The following is a 19,115-nucleotide window of genomic DNA, read 5'->3' as shown; positions in this document are numbered from 1 at the left end:
ATGGGACCTAGTGAGTGCTAAGTGCTCCAGAAAAAAAAAAAAAAAAAAAAAAAGAAAAGAAAAAAAAAAAGAAAAAAAAAAAAAAGAAAGATTTATGTGTTCGACTGCATAAGGAAGGGCAGAACACAGCTTAATACTTTCATTATGGCTAATTTCTGTCTGCATACTTGACTAGAAGTCAGAGCTCCCATTCACTTCCTACCTTTGTCAATGACTTCCTGATTCTGGTTAAGCACCCAAACTTTTCTTCCTCAGTTTCATTTGTAGAACAGAGGTAATTGCATCTCTGTCACAGAATTGATGCAGATTTAACTCATCTGAGTTCACAATGCTCTTTGAAGTCTTCAGATCTAAGGTGCTGTAAAGCACACAGTGCTACCGTTACAGGAGACATGCTCTTGCATGACTGCGTGCTGAAAAGCAACCAGTCATCAAGGGAAATGGTGCTTTCCTGACACTCCTGTCCTTTAACATTTTCCACTGTGAGCAGAGTCTTATTCACATTTTATTTCTATCCTCTGATTTCCCTCTCTTTTTGTTGGAAGCAAGCATCTAGGTACAGCCTTTTCTGATGAAAGCAAAGAAAAAAATCCTCATTTCACAATGACCTACTATCCCAGACAGCCTTTGCTAGCAAGGCAGTCATCTGAGGAAATGTGGGAAAGCGCTGCTTGTGTCACTGCTGTCAGGGAAATAAGCACCAGAGATGATAGCCCTGCAAACAAATTAAACTACAGTTTCCACGGTACACATTCAATGGAACACGTAAGGCAATGAGAGTACTCAGAAGTCTAAAGTTACTATCATGCATAACTAACCCCCCTTCAGCTTTGGTATTGTACTGATTCCTACAAGGCTGCTGAAATTGTATTGTACTTTGGTATCGTACTGATTCCTACAAGGCTGCTTCTTTCACATATATGCAGAGAAAACAAAACACAAACCAGGCTTACCTGCTTGTCCCTATACCTCATCCTCTGCAAATTCAAGAACAGCTTCCATCAACACATAGAAGTCCACACACATGTCCCAAACATATTTCTGGCCTGAAAAGTGACACTTAGTATTTTCTACCTCACTTATACTCAGCATCTCCAATCAAGTTCAAGATTCTGTTCTGCTAGGCACAATATAGGCACATCCAGTAAGAGACAATTTCTGTACGTGGGAACTTGTGAGAATCCCTCCAGTTCCTACGAGGTAAGGCCTCAGCATGCTGGTGACAGAAAAAGAGTTGTTTTCTTTTCCTGCCTATGAATAAAGGATAGCCTGCAGTGCCCAGTGCTGACCAACCAACCCACTAATCTGGGGAACAACTCACTGCTCCGTCTGTATGCAAAACCATGCTCTGAATACATCAGGGCAAAGACAAGATAAAGGCAGAAGCTGAAACGTTGAAAAGGGGTAGTAAGAAAACAGAAAAAGCACAAAACCCAAACAGGCACAGCATTCTGGTTGTTGGATTAAAAAAAAAAAAAAAAAAAGGCCAGGCTTCTTCGTAGCTGCCTTCTTTTGATTAACTTCACCTGGACTAGTTTCTGTGCCTTTCTCCTCTTCTGCTGTTTATAACAGCAGACCATGATGAGCTGAACCCCCTCTTTGATGCAGATAAGGCTTCATTTCTGTGTCAGTTAAGGTCACTCGCATCTGCTCAGTCTGGTATTTCAAGGGCTTCAATTCATCATTGCCAACTCAGCCAGAGACTGGGATCATCCGTTTGCAATGGCTGTGAGTCTGGTTCAGAATCTCAATGCAGGCAAACACTTGCCAAGCTTTCCCCTTGTGCACACGCAGAAAGGACTAGAGAAATATCCAGACTCAGGCACATTCATGATCATTTCCCATACATGTCCAGCAAGGCCAATGTTTTTATTCTAAATCTTCACTGAGATGCTAATTCCTCTCTGCTGTGTATTAAACTGTACTATACAGGAAGGAGGTAGGGTATTGCAGGGCTGATTATACTTGATTTGCAACAGCAAATTGCTCTGTCGTGCCATATGCTGAGAGCACATGATGGATTTTGTGCTGCACGACTTGCTTCAAAGGCTGGATTTTATGGCCAGATAGAAAGCGGCCAGAGAGTCTTCTGCAGGTTGTTTCAGAAACAATGAGCTTCAACATGGAAATTTAGGTGCCTAAAACATCCACATTTGGGCAGGCAAATCCCTCTCTCTGACTTTTTGTTTGTTTTTTTTTGTTTGTTTGTTTTTTGTTTTAAGTGGCAAGGATCCATTCCTCTCTTTGGGGTAAATTCTTCAAGACTTAATCAACCCAGATGGAAAATGCTGCTCAAAGCCGTCAGGTTACAACATATGTTCATCCTTAGTAGATTAACGCTACTCCCTTGAAGCAGGTTGCTCTATTCAGCGCCTAGTACTGAAGATTTCAAAACCCGGTCAGCTGTTTTAATGCACTGTCCAGACATACAAATCAGCACAAGACAATTCCACAGATTTCAACACTCGCTATTTAAGAATTAATATTAACTTGTTGATTAGCATGGTTACAAGGGACAGAGAAGGAAAAAGGGGAGAGGAAGCAAAAGTGTGGAGAAAGTGAGAATATGGTAAAGCTGATTAATGTTCCTGTTTTGGAAAAAAAGCATGCATCAAAAGTAAAGAAAGTCACAGAGGGGAAGGGAAGGCTGAGGTCTCTCAGCTAGCTGTCCCTCTTCCTCAGACAGCCTCTGCAGTCAGCACAGAGTATGGAGCTGCAGTAGATTCATACTCTGAACAGAGGAGCCCTTCTCGCTCAACAGCAAAGGGAGGCAAGGGAGATGTGGTGGCTGATTTACCTGGCTAATCCAAGAGACCTAAATTGGGTATCCCTCAAAAGAACAACAAAGAAACAAAACAGAGAACAAAGCCCTAACCTAGTCACAAGCAAGCAGTTGCAGATACAGCATTTCCAAGAAGGAAGCAAGAAAATTGCCTCTAAGTAGCAATTTAGTAAACACCAATGCAGTAGAATCCACTCATCATTTGCCCCACTTTCACAGAAAGAAAAGCTATGCTTGAGGAAGAGGCAGGGTGATAGTTCAAATGAAAAAAAGAAAATGAAAACCCAAGGCAAGTAGACAGTGAATAATCTGTCCTTCTGTGAGGTACAGTAATCCCTTTGAAAAGCACATCTGTAATCTGACACACCTGCAGTGGCTTTCTGAAAGCAAAAAGAGGAGGAAAGATACTTGAAGAATTCTTTGTGTGATGTCATCATGAAAAGCTACTGTTGGAAAAGACACTTGATAAAAATTAGTTGGTGCTGCCTTAATTCTCAGCAGACCTGGAGTGAGCCCCTGAACTTCACAGTGCTGGCCCACATCCTTCCTGTGCCCTCTGCTGCTGTGCAACACACATGCTACTCATGACGATTTTTTTCTCTTCAAGAAGCCTCAACAGGAAAAAAACAAGACTTCCACAAAAGCTGTCAACAAAGTACCCTGACTACTCTCTATCCCTGGCACTGAAGCACTACCAACACTTACACAAGTTACCAAATTAGGCTTTCGTTTCCCAGTACAATTCACTGCGTTTTGAAAATGCTGTCTTGAAACCGTTCCACCTCTTATCCCACCCTACAGGTATGCCTGCCCTCAGCCCAGCCCACTCCTCTCAGTGAGTGCCAGGTGAGCTCTTCACAAAGCCAGGTAGTCAACCGGACCAGGGAACTGAGGCAGCTTTAGAAAAACTATCCTCTTACTACCTCCCTCCCCAAAATACGTTTTCTGTTATTTGTTCTCTATAAAGTTGAGCCAGTTTGGCACCCTGAGTAGGGTGGAAGCATGTGCAGTTGCACAGAGCAATGGATGGAGATGATGCTGTGCCTTAGGGGTGCAAGGTAGTGGTGGCAGTTAATAAAACAGGTATTGCTGTCAAAACACCCGTATCACAGAAACACAGCCTTAATAAAGTTGTGGTTTACACTCATTTTGCAAAGGGTTTGATGACTAAACAAGTGGCAAGAGCAGATACAAAGACTACTTGTCCTCCTTTGTCATGATGATTAATGATAATGTTAAAGTTAATGGTACTTTATTCACCCATCAAAATATTATCCCTCCCAGGAGGGTACAATGCGGCAAAGATAAATGAAGAAATGAGAAGTCTAGCACTGTATATTTCCTCCTGAAGTCTCCTGATTTATGCTGCACAGGAGGCATGCCTAGCACTGAGCTGGTGTGCGGCAGTCATGCATCTGTTCAGTTATTTCAAATACCTCAAAGACAACTGCCTGCTTCATCAAAAGAGCTCATGTGTGCACTAAGAGTGTGAAAGGTCACAGATATATGAAAAAAGTGCCTAAAAAGTATCTGTTAATGGTACCACATCGGGTACAGATTATTTTGCGAACACAGGAGTCTGGGGTAAACATGATTATTAGGATTTAAAATTATTGGTCACATTTTTCACTAGTCATTAGCCATTAGAAGCACCAGAGTTTTTACAGAACCGTAAAAGAGTCATTCATGTTAAAATCCAAAAAAACCTTCCCCACTAATATTGCCATGAAATGGGAATTAAAGGAGAGAAAGAGATTAAGTGTAAGCAGAGTTCTCCACTGCTTGGGAAGTACTCATTAGCTGATGCCTCCCAACACTTTCTTCACCTCCCCATCCCAGTGGATTTGAGGAGCTATGGGAACTTCGGCAGCCAGCCTACTGGAACTAATCATTTCCAAGATTACTTTCATTATAAAGAGAGGTACACTTGCAACACCTATATTGTTAGTTATCTCCTACACTGAGGAGCTAGGTTAGTCTTAAATGGTGTCAACTGCAAAAACAGCTACTGAACCACATATGTAGTTCTACCACAACCCTGGTCAAAGCTGGTAAGGAAACTCAACAAATCCTTATTTACAGTAGTTTTTGCACCTTAGATAAGTGTTGATTAACTTATTTTGGACAATAATAACCATGAGAAGGAACAACATAAAAAAAAGAGAATGAAAGATCTATAAGAGATGCCTTAAGGCAATGAAAAATGCAGTCTGTGTCAACTATTCAAACAGATCCAGTCCTCATCACTCAGCAGCCAGGAGGGCCCATTTATCTTGCATTCAGTTTTTACGGTATGCTTTTGCCTTGAGCAGGATTTTTGAGCTGTGGCTATCTGAATGGAGAAGATTAAAGTTTAAAGAAGAGAGTGATTGTAAATGTGTTATTTGAGCACTTTACAAACGTAATTGCAAAAGGTAATGCAATTTGGAAGCTGCCTCTTTTCAGTTAGTACAGAAGGTAGAAATCAGGCAAGCCCACTACTCTGTTTTGAAGCTTTGGTATAGCAAGCAGGGGAGAATCCCTCCATAAAGCACAGTATGTAAAACAGAAGCCCTAGGTTGCCTATCCACAAGTTCACCCATTGCTGTCCTTACTGAAGCTGTCCAGGGACATCTCAAACGAGTCAAGTATAATGTGTGCTCTCGTGTGTATAAGACTAGATTTGACAACACAAAGTGCATAAATAAGATTTGTGTTGACTTTTAGTGCTTAAGACACCTGTAGGTGTTTCATCCATTTGCTATGCCCCAAAACTGAGATTATCAGCTCTTTGGGGCACCTCAGAGTTGGCCTTTCAAAACTCCAAGCTGATATCCATATTTTCCACATGCAGTATATACAGGGCACTTGTCAGAAAGAGATGGGACTGATCCCTAATTAGCAGTTAGCTTATTAATAGTGGCAATAACAGAAATAATTCCCTGGGAAATAAGTGCTCCATGATAGAGGATATATAGTGAGTCCGAATCATGACACAGATGGAATAGGTGGATATGTCCACACTATTTTTATTGTAAAAAGCCACCCGTTAAATCTGTCACACAAGCCCTAAGCCTTCAAAATGGCTGCAAATCAAGAACTAAAAACAGCACTTGCTTTCCCTAATTTCAGTTGCACTGCTGATGATAAAACTATGTATCAGTGCTAGAAACCATGCCTGCTAAATGTCCCATTTCATGCCAGAGGGGCAGCACATGTTTTCTCTCTCTAAGCCCAGGAGACAGCGGGCTAGTAAATAGCGCTGGGTATAAAGACAAAGAATACCAGAAGGCATCACAGGAAAAATATATGGGCAGGGTCCAGATGCGTTGGTCCCGCATGTGTGACAAAGCTCTGGCTGCTGCAATAGACAGTGCTGAGAGCCTGTCACAAACAAAAGGTGTCAGTCCCATGACTTGATTTGCTTTCCAAGTACCAGTCTCCGCCTTCTGTTTTCTATTTAATAAGGGCATTTTGGTGGTTACACATCTCAAGAGAGAGACAAGGCAAGGTAATACATCAGTCCTGCTGCTGAACCACACCAACAAAGCATTAGCATCTGGAGGACTGCAAAATCTTAACATGTGTTAGACTGTTTAATGTCTCTGCTAAAGACACTCCAAGAAGAAATATCTATGATGGGGAGCTCTCAAGAAACTGCAGAATCAGCTGAGAGGGAATTTGCTGTGATCATTACCTGAAAACAGCTATTGAAGGCAACCCAAAAGTACGTGAAGACATCAACTATCCTTTGAGACCATTCCCTTTGAACAAAAGCACCCCCTTTGCCTTTCAGTGAAGGTTGTTCTAGTTCTTCTTCCCCTTCTCCAAAATGAAAGATCACTGACTGCTACCACAGCTTGCATCAGTGAAGCCAAACTGCTTTATACCAGTTAGACACAGAGGAAGTACTCCTGTAGAGTGACTCCTAGCATATGATTATTCTGTGATCTTCACTTTCCATACCTTAAAATATCCCAAACCTTCTATTCCATCTCAGTTTATGTGGACATAAACATAGATCAGCCAAAAAATACCAAATCTTCTCAGACTTAGGAAAAGTCAGGTTAAATATACTATACATTTTTACCAAGAAACCTGTGTTTGAGAATTTAAATCAAGTGTAGCATGCAGCTGGAGATGTGAATTCATATCTTCAGTTCTTGGTATGGTACAATATGACAGACATTTCTCCATTTGTAATTCAACACTGCAAAAATGCAAAGCTAGGCAGCAGACTACCCATTTGGGATTGACAGCCTTCTAGGAGACAGTAACTGCCTTTCCTACTCCTTCCTATCCCCAAAACCCTTACTCTGCAACAGTCAAGTATGCTGCCCATATTCCAGAACAGAAACCAAGAACGTGGAGAGCGATTCTACCATTCATCTCAAAGAGGAATCCTTTGCCCCAGAATCTTCCACAAAGACAGCACATCACAGACTGCACACACCAGCCCCAAAAGGATGCCAGATTTCCCACAACTCTTTATCAAACAAGTGCCTTCTGTCCACATGTGCTCTGTGTCCATGGGCTGGCATATTTCCCATCTGATGTTCTAGACATCAGAGCAACTTAATTTTCTGATGGCAAGTTTGGGAAAAAATTTTCTACCTCTTCTGCTTTCTGGTCGATGTTTAAATATCCAGGTATGCTGTATCAGTGATAAGACTCTGGAATGACAGAACTACCGTGGACTGGAAACAACACACTGGGTTACACCAATGGACAAGCAAGGAAAACAAAAAGTAGGATCACCTACAAAGTCTGAGAAACAGGTGACCTCTCTCCTAATTCATATGTGCTTATACTTATTGTCAAGGTCCATTGTCATACACACACCATCCCCCACATATACACACACTTTTAAAAACCACTTGTATGTTTAAAATGCTGCCCATTGTCCATATGTTTCTTCCCAGGAAAGACTAATCTATTGAGCAGATATATACAGATTGCATCATCATCATGCACCTGCAGGACTCCTATGAACAACGTCACACTTTTCTACTCTTCAGTGCAAAGTACAATTTGGCACCATTGCCAGTGTTAAGTGCATAGGTCAGTCCAGCACAGACTGTTCCAAGCTTAGGAGGCATTAGATCAGTGCAGTTACCCAACACCACTCTAGGACTGTCTTCCATGCATCAGGTGCGCTGCCAGCATAGGGTAAGTTGAGGGAGCCATTAGCACAGCTCTGAGAAAAAGCAGGAGCTTCCTTTGCATGACAAAAAAAACTAAAGAGACCATGGTGAGATATAACATGGATGCAGACAAGTCCATCTGACCTGATTCAAATAAGATGAAGGGGAACAACATCCCTTAACTGATTGAAATGCATGCAATAGTATCGAACACCCCAGATATCCAAAGTCCCTCTCAGATATCCTGTAGTAGAAAAGCTTTATGCAGTGAATTCAGCTGTGGCCACCAAGGATTTTAAGGCTCATATAGGACCACAGGACACTAGTCCTAGGAAAACACCATGCAGATGTGCTATATACATCATCTTCTCTTTGCTACTCTCAAGGGACCATATCGAAGTTCTCTGCTGAAAAGAGGGTTGCAGCAAAGGAGCTTCTCCCTGTGAAGAGAGAGGTGTTAGCAGGGGGTAAGGCTACTGGCCCAAAAAGGAATAATAAGGCATGCAAGAAGGAATGAATTTGATGTGAGGCAGGATATTCTGAGCCTATTATGCACTTGCAATCAAAACGAAAGGATTCACTAGACCTAGGCAAAGGCGGCTTGCAATAAAGAGAAGCAAAATGAAAGGACCATATTAAAGTGAGATGGGGAAAGGCATAGATGAATCAGAGACAAAGGCAGCTATGGGAAGCAATCTGTAGTATGAAGAAACAGGACGGGGGAAAGGAGCAGTTGAAGGTCACAATAAGCAGAAAAGTATGTAGACTTGGAAGAAGATACTCATCCTGCAGAGACAGCAAACTGGCAAGTGAACACTATCCAAAAGACCATTTGAGAGATTCTTTGCTTCTATAGTCTTGATGATAAGACAAGTTCTTTGCAGATGTTTAAAGCAACAAAACCAGTATTTCTTCTACTGTCCAATCTTTGTGCTGAAACATCAACATGCACTTCAGAGCTACCTCTACTTTATCTCGTCCTTCTCTTTTTTCCTTGTTAAGCACCTTGGAGAAACAACGAACGGCTCAAAAGTGATGAGTTAGGAATGATATTTAACCCAAGAGTCATTAAACATTGGTACACTGAACAATGCTCCTTGAAACAAGAAGCCATAATTATTTTCCTCCTTTGAATAAGTCACAGCAAATAAAGATGAAAGGCCTACTGCATTTTCAGGAAATTTATTGCTACTTACTTAGTGCACAACTTAAGGCATTGAAAATAGCTAGAGTCAGGAAGTTTTAAAGTCTTTGCTCTCAAAAGCAGAGGCACTTAAAACTGCCTTTCACACATTTAGGACTAAAATAAAAGTGCACTCAATGGGCTATTGATTTACCCTGGCCAACTGCAACTTTAGAGAACACATCTCATTATAAAATGCTCGTGGATGTTTTCCTAGTTCGTGGTTCATTTACAGATGATTATAGCACTGTTTTTTCATACATCAGTGCTTTGTAATAAACAAAAGCCTTGCCCTGGAGAGGCTTCAGTTTAATTGACATTTCTTCCAGTCATGTTCTGTTTGAAGATGGTGAGAAACAAGGGCGATAGCCTTATAGGGGTAACCATATTAATTTTATGAAAGCCCACACATCAGTTTGTCCACATAAGGTGAAGTGATGAGTTCTCCTCCCAGTAAGAGAACTTGCAAGGCTACAATGTCTCAGCATATACCTATTTCTTTGAAAGCTAAGATTTACAGGGTAATTTTGAGTGCACAAATGGCTAAAAGTGAAACATCCCATTTGACAAATATCAAATCACCAGCACGTTTGACCTGAGCTCCTGAACCGACAGTTTTGTGGTTCACAAGTTCTAGAGATTATTCTCCCTAAAAAATGTTAAGCTTTTTCACACAGTGCAGGGTACTGCTGGAGACTAAGGAGCTCTAATGCTTTTTATCTGGTAGAAATCACCATTGAGAGCTACCACACAGCACCAGTGTGTGATTCGTGTTCCTGCATCTTGGGGTGCCAGGAGTGGTGCTGGCATGTGTCATCTGTCCTTAACACAGCAGGGAGATAAGGCCCAGAGAGATTTCACCTGAGGTTATCAACTGTAGCGGGGATGGACCGCATGTCCCCAGTGAAAGAGCCACCCCTGTTGACACGCTCTGTGATCTAGGGCAAGACACCTCTCTGTAAGATTAAAAGACTTGATCACTTTAAGTGTTTTTACAGCCTGAGACAACAGGCACTACATAAATATGAAGAATTCATTCTATAACAGATGCACTGTTCTATAAAAGCACTTTATACCACTAAGAGCCTAAAGAAGGCACCCGGACAATTATTTTTACATCACTGCAGGGTTTTAAAATTTTATCTTGTTTAATTTCCAGTGAAAGCATTCCTTCCATACCCAATGTCTATTTAATTTTAGTTCTGGTCTAAGTGCTATTTCTAAGATTTCAAAATTAAGTGGCTCCCTACCATACAACAGCATAATTCATGTAAAAAATCAACCAAACAAAATAATAAATTCCAAATGACCCAGTTGGAAACCCCAGTTCAAAACAGAACACAAGACACCCTCACGGGTCTCTACAGACTCCTGCATCAGAACCACAGCATATATGCACATATCTTATGGAACAACACAAATGGTAGCTTGCAATACAAATGCCAGACAGCAAAGTCCTCAAACTCCTAATTTTCTTCAATGATCAACTGCTGCAGCCAGCTCCAGAGGGGAGAGTTTAGATTGGAATGCAAAAAACTGCGGGAAAAGAAACAATGAAAACTACCATCAAATGACAAAGTGGTGAAGCTCTCGTTCTTCAGGCCTCTTTGGGAGCTTTCCAAAATTACTCACATGGCCACCTGTCTGAAAGACAGAGGTTTTTTAACCATTCACCCACCTCAAAGCTCTCTCTAAATGCAGTTTAGCAAAAGCGGATACATGCAGGCCAGTTCCACAACTGCCTAAGCTGTATTACATCCAAAATCAGATAGGAGTAACATTCAAGAAAGTCAGGAGAAAACATGGATTTTTATTCAAAGCTCTCCACAGTTTTTGTATCAAATCAATATACAGTTGACATATACGTGCGCGCACACCCAAAGCATTACTGAAGGTGGGGGCTGTAAAGGTCTCAAGATTTTTTCTGTTCAGTCCTCCAACAAGGTAAACACAGGTACATGTGAGAAAACATATACTAAAATTGTACCTTTGAATAGCAGAAACAGCAAATACTAAAATTGTACCTTTGAATAGCAGAAACAGCAAATGCTTGTCCTGGAACACCATCAAGGAACTTCAAGTACCTCTTGTACTTCGCTTTAAGCTTCTAAAATTAGGCACCAGAAATCATGGCCCCAGACATCACCATTGTACATGTTCACTATGCCTGAGCCTTTTATGTACACATTTAATATAATCTCTAGCAACATGCAGATGCATTATATGTATTAACAACAACCTATTTTTGAAGAAATAGAACAAACTGAAAATTTTATAGAAATGCCTTCTTCCTATGTATCAAATTCTCTCATGAGTCCATACCTTCACACTCACTCTACTATGGTTGGATTCAAGTAGTTTAAACACAGCTTCCAGTGATGCCATTTCATGTGCCAAGCGTCACACTGAGTAACCGGTACCAAAGATGTAAAGAGGAGGCAAAGGAGATGCCACTTGGTTAGAAAATGAGCCAGGAATCAGAAGCCAGCCAGGGAAACAAATTGACTTCTGCTAAAGAGGGGTGTTTTTTTTATGAAAATATTAAAAAAGCAGATTGACTGAAAAATGAACAGGTGGTGACTCTACTTAAATTTTTTTTTTGAAGCACAGCCCAGGATCAAGAACGAGTAGAAATGATTGCTGAACTGTAAAAACATGTCATCCTCACCATCAGTTATACTCATCAAAATAACAGCTTACTGTGAGGCTTCACCTTATAGTTGCACCAAGACACGGTGATGCGAGGAAGGCTGTTGCAGCAGACAGATGCCTATAAAGAAAATCACAGACAATGACAGGCTGTGGCCTGATGCTAAATTTCATTGTGCTGGTCTCTATGAATTCAAATTGGCCTTAAAGAAAATCTCTTTCCAAAACTCTCTGTATGGAGTGAGGGATGGGAGATCAGTGCCTGTGCTTTTCTTCAAACAGGACAATGCTATAGGTCAGACTAGCAGTGGGGAAATTTATATGGCAAAGTGATGACACAAACATCCCACAGTGAGATTTAAGTGTCCCGCCCAAAACCTCCATTAAAAAACTAAGATTCCATGCAAACTGGACTTGCCAGTCGAGAGTTTTGTCTTAAAACATCAGTCTGATCAGTTATGGAATAAGATGCCCAATGCTTTAGCCAATGCCCATAATATTCAGGATCTCAGGAGACAGGTATACAGGTTGAATAAGGGATGGCTATGCATGGCAGACCAGCAGGCACTGAGTCTTTCTAACCACCAAGGGTCACTGTTGATTCATTCAGCTGAAGAAAGAGTGGGAAAAGTGTTTTTGTTATAGTAACAAGGAACTGACTTGGTCTGAGAAGGCTGTCAAATCCTGAAGACATCTGTCAAGGCTCGATGATGCTCTTCTAGGGTACTTTCCATGATAATATCACTCCAGACTGCAGCACAAAGCCACTGCAGCCACAAAGACAGCATGCAAGTTGGTTGCAGATGCCCTTCAATCATAAATTTCTCCTCAGTCATCTACATCTCAATCCTAACCAAAGCGTGCTAACAAGTTCCTTAACTTACACATGCCCATGAACACCAACAGCAACTTGGACATCTCACCTGTCATCTTCAAGGCACATATTATCCATTGGCAAATCTCAACCTGGAATCTCTAATCTTTCATCTTTCTTTTTATAGGCTAATGAGGGGTCACAGGACCCTCCTCTCTCTGTTCCCACAGATAAGGACAATTCTCTATTTTTTTTTTCTTAACAATACCTTTCTTGTTGGTTTCTGACATCCTTCTTTTAGGACAGTTCTCAGAGCTCTGTCCACCTGGCTAATGTCAGCTGATTTTACTACTCAGCCTTACATTATCTTCCTTCTTGTTCAAAAATTGCTATCATATCATTATCTTATTTAACAAAGGGGGAAAAGATTATTTTAAGCACCAATTTACTGTATCTCAGGCCCTCTGTCTTCAAATAGCAGGTGGAAAGAAAGGATTTCAGTGTTAACAAGACAATGTGCTAATGCACACACTAGAGTGCTGCATTACCTCAGAAGGCAGCAGCGTATCTTACATATACGTAGCATTTCAGCTGGTTTTTTTCTTTTTAAAAAGGAACAGTGCACAGCCAGAAACCACCAAATATGACTAATTGATACACTCTGGAATAATCTAGCTGCTATACTACAGCTTCCCACCTACAATCGTGTGCTTCAGTCTGCACGGGCTCTGCAAACATTCATTACGCTTTAGGATATCTCACACCTACAAGGAGTCCAGCTGCAGTGAGCTCACACCCAGTGGGGGAACTGGGCAGGATGTTCTGCAGCAGCAGCTCCGAGTTGAGCCGTACCTGGGTCTTGACACTGCACAGGTAAAAGAAGCATACACCAGGACTCTGAGCTCTCCCTGCTGTCACTAAGGCAGAGAAAGTGGCACATGAAGCAGGGAAAGGAGTCAAGAACCAGCCATGGGGGGAGACAGGCAGGTGAATGGAGACACAAATATTTTTAAAACCTTGTACAGGGCAGAGAGGATTGGAGGAAAAGCAAACCAAGATTTAAGAAAAAAGAAGGGAGCAGGAAATTGCAACTGGCTGGGCAAAGGCAGGGAAACTGGTATGAAAACACAATATTTGACGGGGTCAGGAGAGAAACTGTAGGTTGAAAGTCTACAAAAGTAGCTAAGTGATCAAGGACACAGGGACTAAAGCAGAGCTACAGGGAAGGGGCTTGACAATGGCTGTAGGGCCACACTTAGAAAAGACAGGCTTGGAACAAGAATAATCTAGAAGAGGTCACTCTTGGGAAAATAGACACATGCATAAATCTTGCGGTCCAGAGAATATGCACCTCCTGACCAGGTTGAATGCTTCCTGAGTCTTGTTGCTTCTCTGCTGTCAACAAACTTCCGTGCAACCTGCTGGCAGAGAAGCACAAAAAGAGCACTCAGCTATATAAAGATGAAGAAATTACTGCATTTGCGTCTTGAACTTTCACCAATGTGAAGTCGCTCATATGGGCCTCCATCCCCAACAAAGGACAAGTGGCTGCTTAGCTACAGATAAAGGCAGGCAGCATCAACATTTAGGAAAACTGCTTCAGAAATGAGTGTTATTGTTTATGCAGCCACCTCAGATTGTCAGTCAATCAGCAAGATTGGCTGGATGTATATTCAAAACCCAGTACTCAGAGGACAGCGGGTAACCTAGCCTCTTTTGCTGTAAATCTTCAGGAATATGAAGGCAGGAAACTTTCTTTAACTCTTCAAATTACATTACATTTTAATTAACTACATTAAATATTCCCTCCACATTTTATCTATAATTTACCTCATTTATTTGCATCCCTGTTGAATTAGGGGACAACTCACTTATAAGTCAGGCACAAAAATCCCATTTACAGGCATGATAGAACCTTCACTTGAGATTATCCCTTATGAAAAGGTGAGGCATGTTAACACTGGGGCTACAGCACACAGCAAGTCCTAGAATCACAGAATCATTTCAGTTGGAAAAGACCCTCAGGATCACAGAGTCCAACCATAACCTAACCTAATTCTAGCACTAAACCATGTCCCTAAGAACCTTCTCTAAACGCCTGTTAAACACCTCCAGGGATGGTGACTCCACCACTTCCCTGGGCAGCCTGTTCCAATGCCTGACAAACCTTTCCCTGAAGAATTTTTTCCTAATATCTAATCTAAACCTCCCCTGGCTCAACTTGAGGCCATTTCCTCTCGTCCTATCACTTGCTATTTGGGAGAAGAGACCAAAACCCTCCATGCTACAGCCTCCTTTCAGGTAGTTGTAGACAGCGATAAAGTCTCCCCTCAACCTCCTTTTTCTCCAGGCTGAACAGCCCCAGGTCCCTCAGCTGCTCTTCATAAGACTCGTGCTCCAGGCCTCTCACCAGCTTCGTCACCCTTCCCTGCACTTTAATGCCTCAATGTCCTTCTTATGATGAGAGGCCCAAAACTGAACACAGTATTCCAGGTGGGGCCTTAACCAGTGCTGAGTACAGTGGCACAATCACTTCTGTAGTCCTGCTGGTCACACTATTCCTGATACAAGCCAGGATGCTCTTGGCCCTGCCCTCCACACATTTGTGTGCTGTTTTAATACCAAGATCCTCTACGGCTATTAACGGGACTGCTTGTGAGAGAAAAGCAGACCCATGAGTATGAATCATATTGAAGCTTAGCTGAGGAAAATAAGGATTCTTAAAAGGGGCCTATAAGAAAGATGGTGACAGCCTTTTTAGCGGGGCCTGTTGCAATGGGACAAGGGGTAATAGTTTTAAACTAAAGAAATGGGATACTCAGACTAGTCAAGGGGAAGAAACTTTTCACAATGAGGGTGGTAAAATACTGGAACAGGTTGCTCAGAGAGGTGGTAGATATCCCATCCCTGGAAACATTCAAGGCCAGGCTGAACGAGGCTCTGAGCAACTTGACCTAGTTGAAGATGTCCCTGCTCATTCCAGAGGGGCAGGACTTGATGACTTCTGAAAGTCCCTTCCAAACTATTCTATGATGCTACAATTCTAAGGATGAGTCCTTGGGAGTTAAGGCCAAGCAATTGCATGATAAAACAAATACGGAAGTATAGTCTTGAAGATCAGTCTCTCATACAGACTCACACCTGCAGTGTATTACAAGTTCCCTCTCCAGCGAGAGACAGCTGGCTACAACCTCATGTCCGGAAACCAAGGGAGGAGCTGTGGGTCAGCAGATCTTCCCTCTGAACTCCTGCTGTGGCACCTGGTCGGCATTGCATGCACAACTGCAAAACTCCTGGTCTGCAATTCAGAATTGCTCAGTAGCAAAACAGTGCTTGAAAAAGATCTCTGAGCCTGACAGTTCATCATACAGATAATAAATCTTCTTTTAAGAAAAAAAAAAACAAAATAAAATGTGAGCTAGGAAAAGCAAAGGCTCAGTTCATTTGTATCCAGTTACTAATAGTAGACTATTGACACCATGCCAGGAGCCTTCCTTCCATTTAACAGTACAAGAAAAGCAGAGTATTTCTGACCAGCTGATGAGGTTTTAGGTGAGCTCAAGCAAAACTGAGCTAAGAAAATGAAGGGAGAAATATTACTGTGGTTGTTACCACAAAGACTTGAAAGGTTGTAGGCAGCAGAACAGCAATACTCTGAAACGTATGCTACAGAGGGACTGTCACCATAAAGGCTTCAGCTGTAAATATTGTCTCTGCAGTAGCAGAAACAGAAGATGTTTTGTATTCATCCTCTAAATTGAATTTAAAAACACCACAATCAAATATCAACCAGTCAGGCTATATAGATATACACACAAACATGCACACAAATCTTTCATCAATTGGGAATGTTTCCAGCTTTTGATGCTGTATCTTGAATTAACATTGCAGTTTCTCTCTGAGTTACCTCAAAGCTCTAATCACTTGTGCAGTGCTTGTATTAGCACTCACCTGGAATGAATAGAAGGGGAAGGTGGTGAGAGAAAGACAGCAAGTAGCATAGCAGGTTTAGGTAATAAAATAGAAAGCAACTGACTCTGTCACAAACTGCTACCACTCAACTTTAGCACAAGACTGAACTAAATTCTGCCTTTGTAGTCACACATGCACAACTCACCATCTCCACTGTGAATGGTTCACATGTGCATGAGGACAAAATTGAGCCCAAAGTGATACAAAATGGCTGTACCAGGCACTCAAAGAAATGCATAGGCACATAGTGCTGAAAGCTACACTTGAAAAACACATCAGCTGCCCCTACCTAGCTGCCATTATCCATCCAGTCCTCTACTGTCATGATCAGCTGGTCTGTAACTGGCTGAAGCCTGCCATGAGTTGGTTCTCAAAACAGCTGAAAGCAGAAGATCAATGAAGATACAGAGTCAGCAGCTTCTGCCTCTGCACCAACAGTCAGCAGCTGGAGGGAGGAAATGCACAATAGTCAGTTTGTATAATAGAAAGAGTCACCTTAACAAAGCTTTGTCACAGCATCCATGTCTCTTGCTATTAAAATAAACACTGACAGTCTGAATGCCCTTTATATAGCTACAGAGACATCAGCCTCTTACAATATTTGATTCTGCTAATGCTGTTTCTTAAGCTTATTTTGGATTTCACAACACATCTACATTAGATATGGAAGTACCTAGCAACATTATCAGCTGTTCTGGTGTACACTACCATGATGCTTTTTATGGAAGGAAAGGAGGAAGGAAAGAAGTCCCAGGAATGACATTTGCTTTAAGGCTCTGCAGCAGTTGGGCTATCTTCTGATAAAAGCTAGTAAAATGAGCATCTGCTTGGAAGAATGAAGGCTCAAGTCCCCACCTCCCAGTGCAGACTACTTATAAGATTATATGCTGGCATTTATTTATTTGTAGTAATATGAGAGCGTTGAAATAGAAAGGAATGGAAGAGTTCTGCCTAACTTCAAGATCAAATAAGTATTTTCTAAGGTTCCAGGAGAAAAACAAACAAACACATACTAGACTCCAGTCACGCACCCTTCCCTGCTTCTGTATGATTTTGTATAAACAACTCAGTAGTGTTTATAGGCAATAGTTCACCAACTCAAATACAGAAAACTGCTCGTTGTCTAGAAAAACAGAGCACAAGTAGCATCTCTTTACTATTCTGTTCCAGCATGTCTGCATCTTTCCTTCTGTAAGATGTTTCTCCAGGGTAAATCAAACTCTAAGCTCCATTCAGCTCATGAACCTTCCATAAAATCATCAGCAAAGGCTTATGCATAACATATGCCATCTTAAAAGCAGATCATGCCTGCTTTAGGACCACAAAACTGCTACTTGTATTCCTAATGCATCTCCACGTGATTAAGATAAAGAAACAAGGAAGAGCCTCTTACTGAAATCCCTGTGAGAAACAAACATACTGACTACTCATTCATTAATTCAGGGCCCCATGATGCAGACATGCCCTTTCTAAAGAAAAAGATCACTAAACATGTTCATGAAGACCTTGTATCAGCCACTGGGAACTGATAACTCTAAAACGTTTAAAGGTAAAATGCATCTGAACAAGAGAAATTTGAGAGAAAAATCTGTTGCCTGCTAAGCACGAATCCCTGTTTCCCAGGCAGAGTGTTTAGTGTTACTTGAGGAAATGCCTATACACACTAAGGTGGGCAAATGTCTATGCTTACTGAGTGCCTGTCAGAAAAACTTACTGCTGGTTATCTCCTGGGCCGAATTCTGATTTGAAGAACTACAAAGCAAAAGTGAGTGGTCAGTATCCCAGAAGATCTGCAAATGAGGCGATTATAAATCCAGATAGACCTGGGGGAGCCATGTAAATGTATTACAAGCACCAAGATTTATATTAATGCCTGGAGCTGACAAGGTCTGTCTTCTTATTTAATTCCTTGCTCATGACTAAGTTAAGTGAGTCCATGTGGGACCATGAGGTAAAGATGAGTGGCTCTGTCTTAGCCTCAGCACTGAATGCAATACAACACTAATATAAAGAGCGAATCTCTCAAGCACAGATCACTATATTATCAAGCATCTGCTGACAGCTAGAATAATTCAATTTAGGGCAGAAATACACCTTGCAGTGCACAGACAGACTGGTCTGCAAGCTAATCTGGCAACGATCTTGCTAGGAAATTTGCTACTGAAATCTCTTCTGCTCCTCTCCTCTCTTGATAAATGCAATGTTGTACTACTTACATTTGTTTAAAATGCTGCTGTAGAGAGAGAGAGAGATTCTTCCCCAGTTTAAAGCTACAATTACAATAAGTCCTCTGATTCTCTCCACCTGCTCTCAGTTGCTTGTTTTAATGCTGAGCTTCCTGGCTTCTCACCACACTTTATCACACACTGATCTCCCAGCTCCACTATAACAAAATCAATCTGTATCGGCCATCTGTAAAGCTTTTCAGGAACCAGTTTTGTCCTTTCCTCTTCCCTGGCAGTGCTTGTACATATGTACCTGTTTTAAGTCTTCATGGCCTTCTGGCATCAGAGATCTCGTCAGGTAGGAAGGCCAAAAAGCAACCACAAAGATCAAAATGTGAGTGGTTGGGCAGCTATATATATACATGGT

The 19,115-nt window shown here is 41.6% G+C and overlaps 1 protein-coding gene across 14 annotated transcripts in view; it reads right to left on the bottom strand.

Moving 5' to 3' along the window:
* TSPAN4 (tetraspanin 4) overlaps positions 1 to 19,115 on the bottom strand; it is a 445,369-nt gene that overhangs the window by 314,062 nt on the left and 112,192 nt on the right. For 4 of the 14 annotated variants that reach the window (XM_065066078.1, XM_065066072.1, XM_065066066.1 and 1 more), the window contains exon 3: positions 13,903 to 13,972. The exons of 4 other annotated variants lie outside the window; for them this stretch is intronic. Coding sequence is in view for 3 of the 10 variants with exons in the window: in XM_065066066.1 (XP_064922138.1) it covers positions 13,903 to 13,972 (70 nt within the window). In the remaining 7 variants the exon portion in view is untranslated. Of the gene's footprint in view, positions 1 to 11,801; positions 11,859 to 13,902; positions 13,973 to 19,115 lie in introns of all 14 variants that reach the window. 6 more of the 14 variants (XM_065066069.1, XM_065066079.1, XM_065066065.1 and 3 more) reach the window with 4 other exon arrangements.

Source organism: Columba livia, chromosome 5, assembly GCF_036013475.1.
Source record: "Columba livia isolate bColLiv1 breed racing homer chromosome 5, bColLiv1.pat.W.v2, whole genome shotgun sequence".
In the NCBI taxonomy this organism is placed as follows: Eukaryota; Metazoa; Chordata; class Aves; order Columbiformes; family Columbidae; genus Columba; species Columba livia.
Note: the sequence above shows the minus strand (reverse complement) of the source record. Positions and strands in the feature narration are given on the sequence as shown.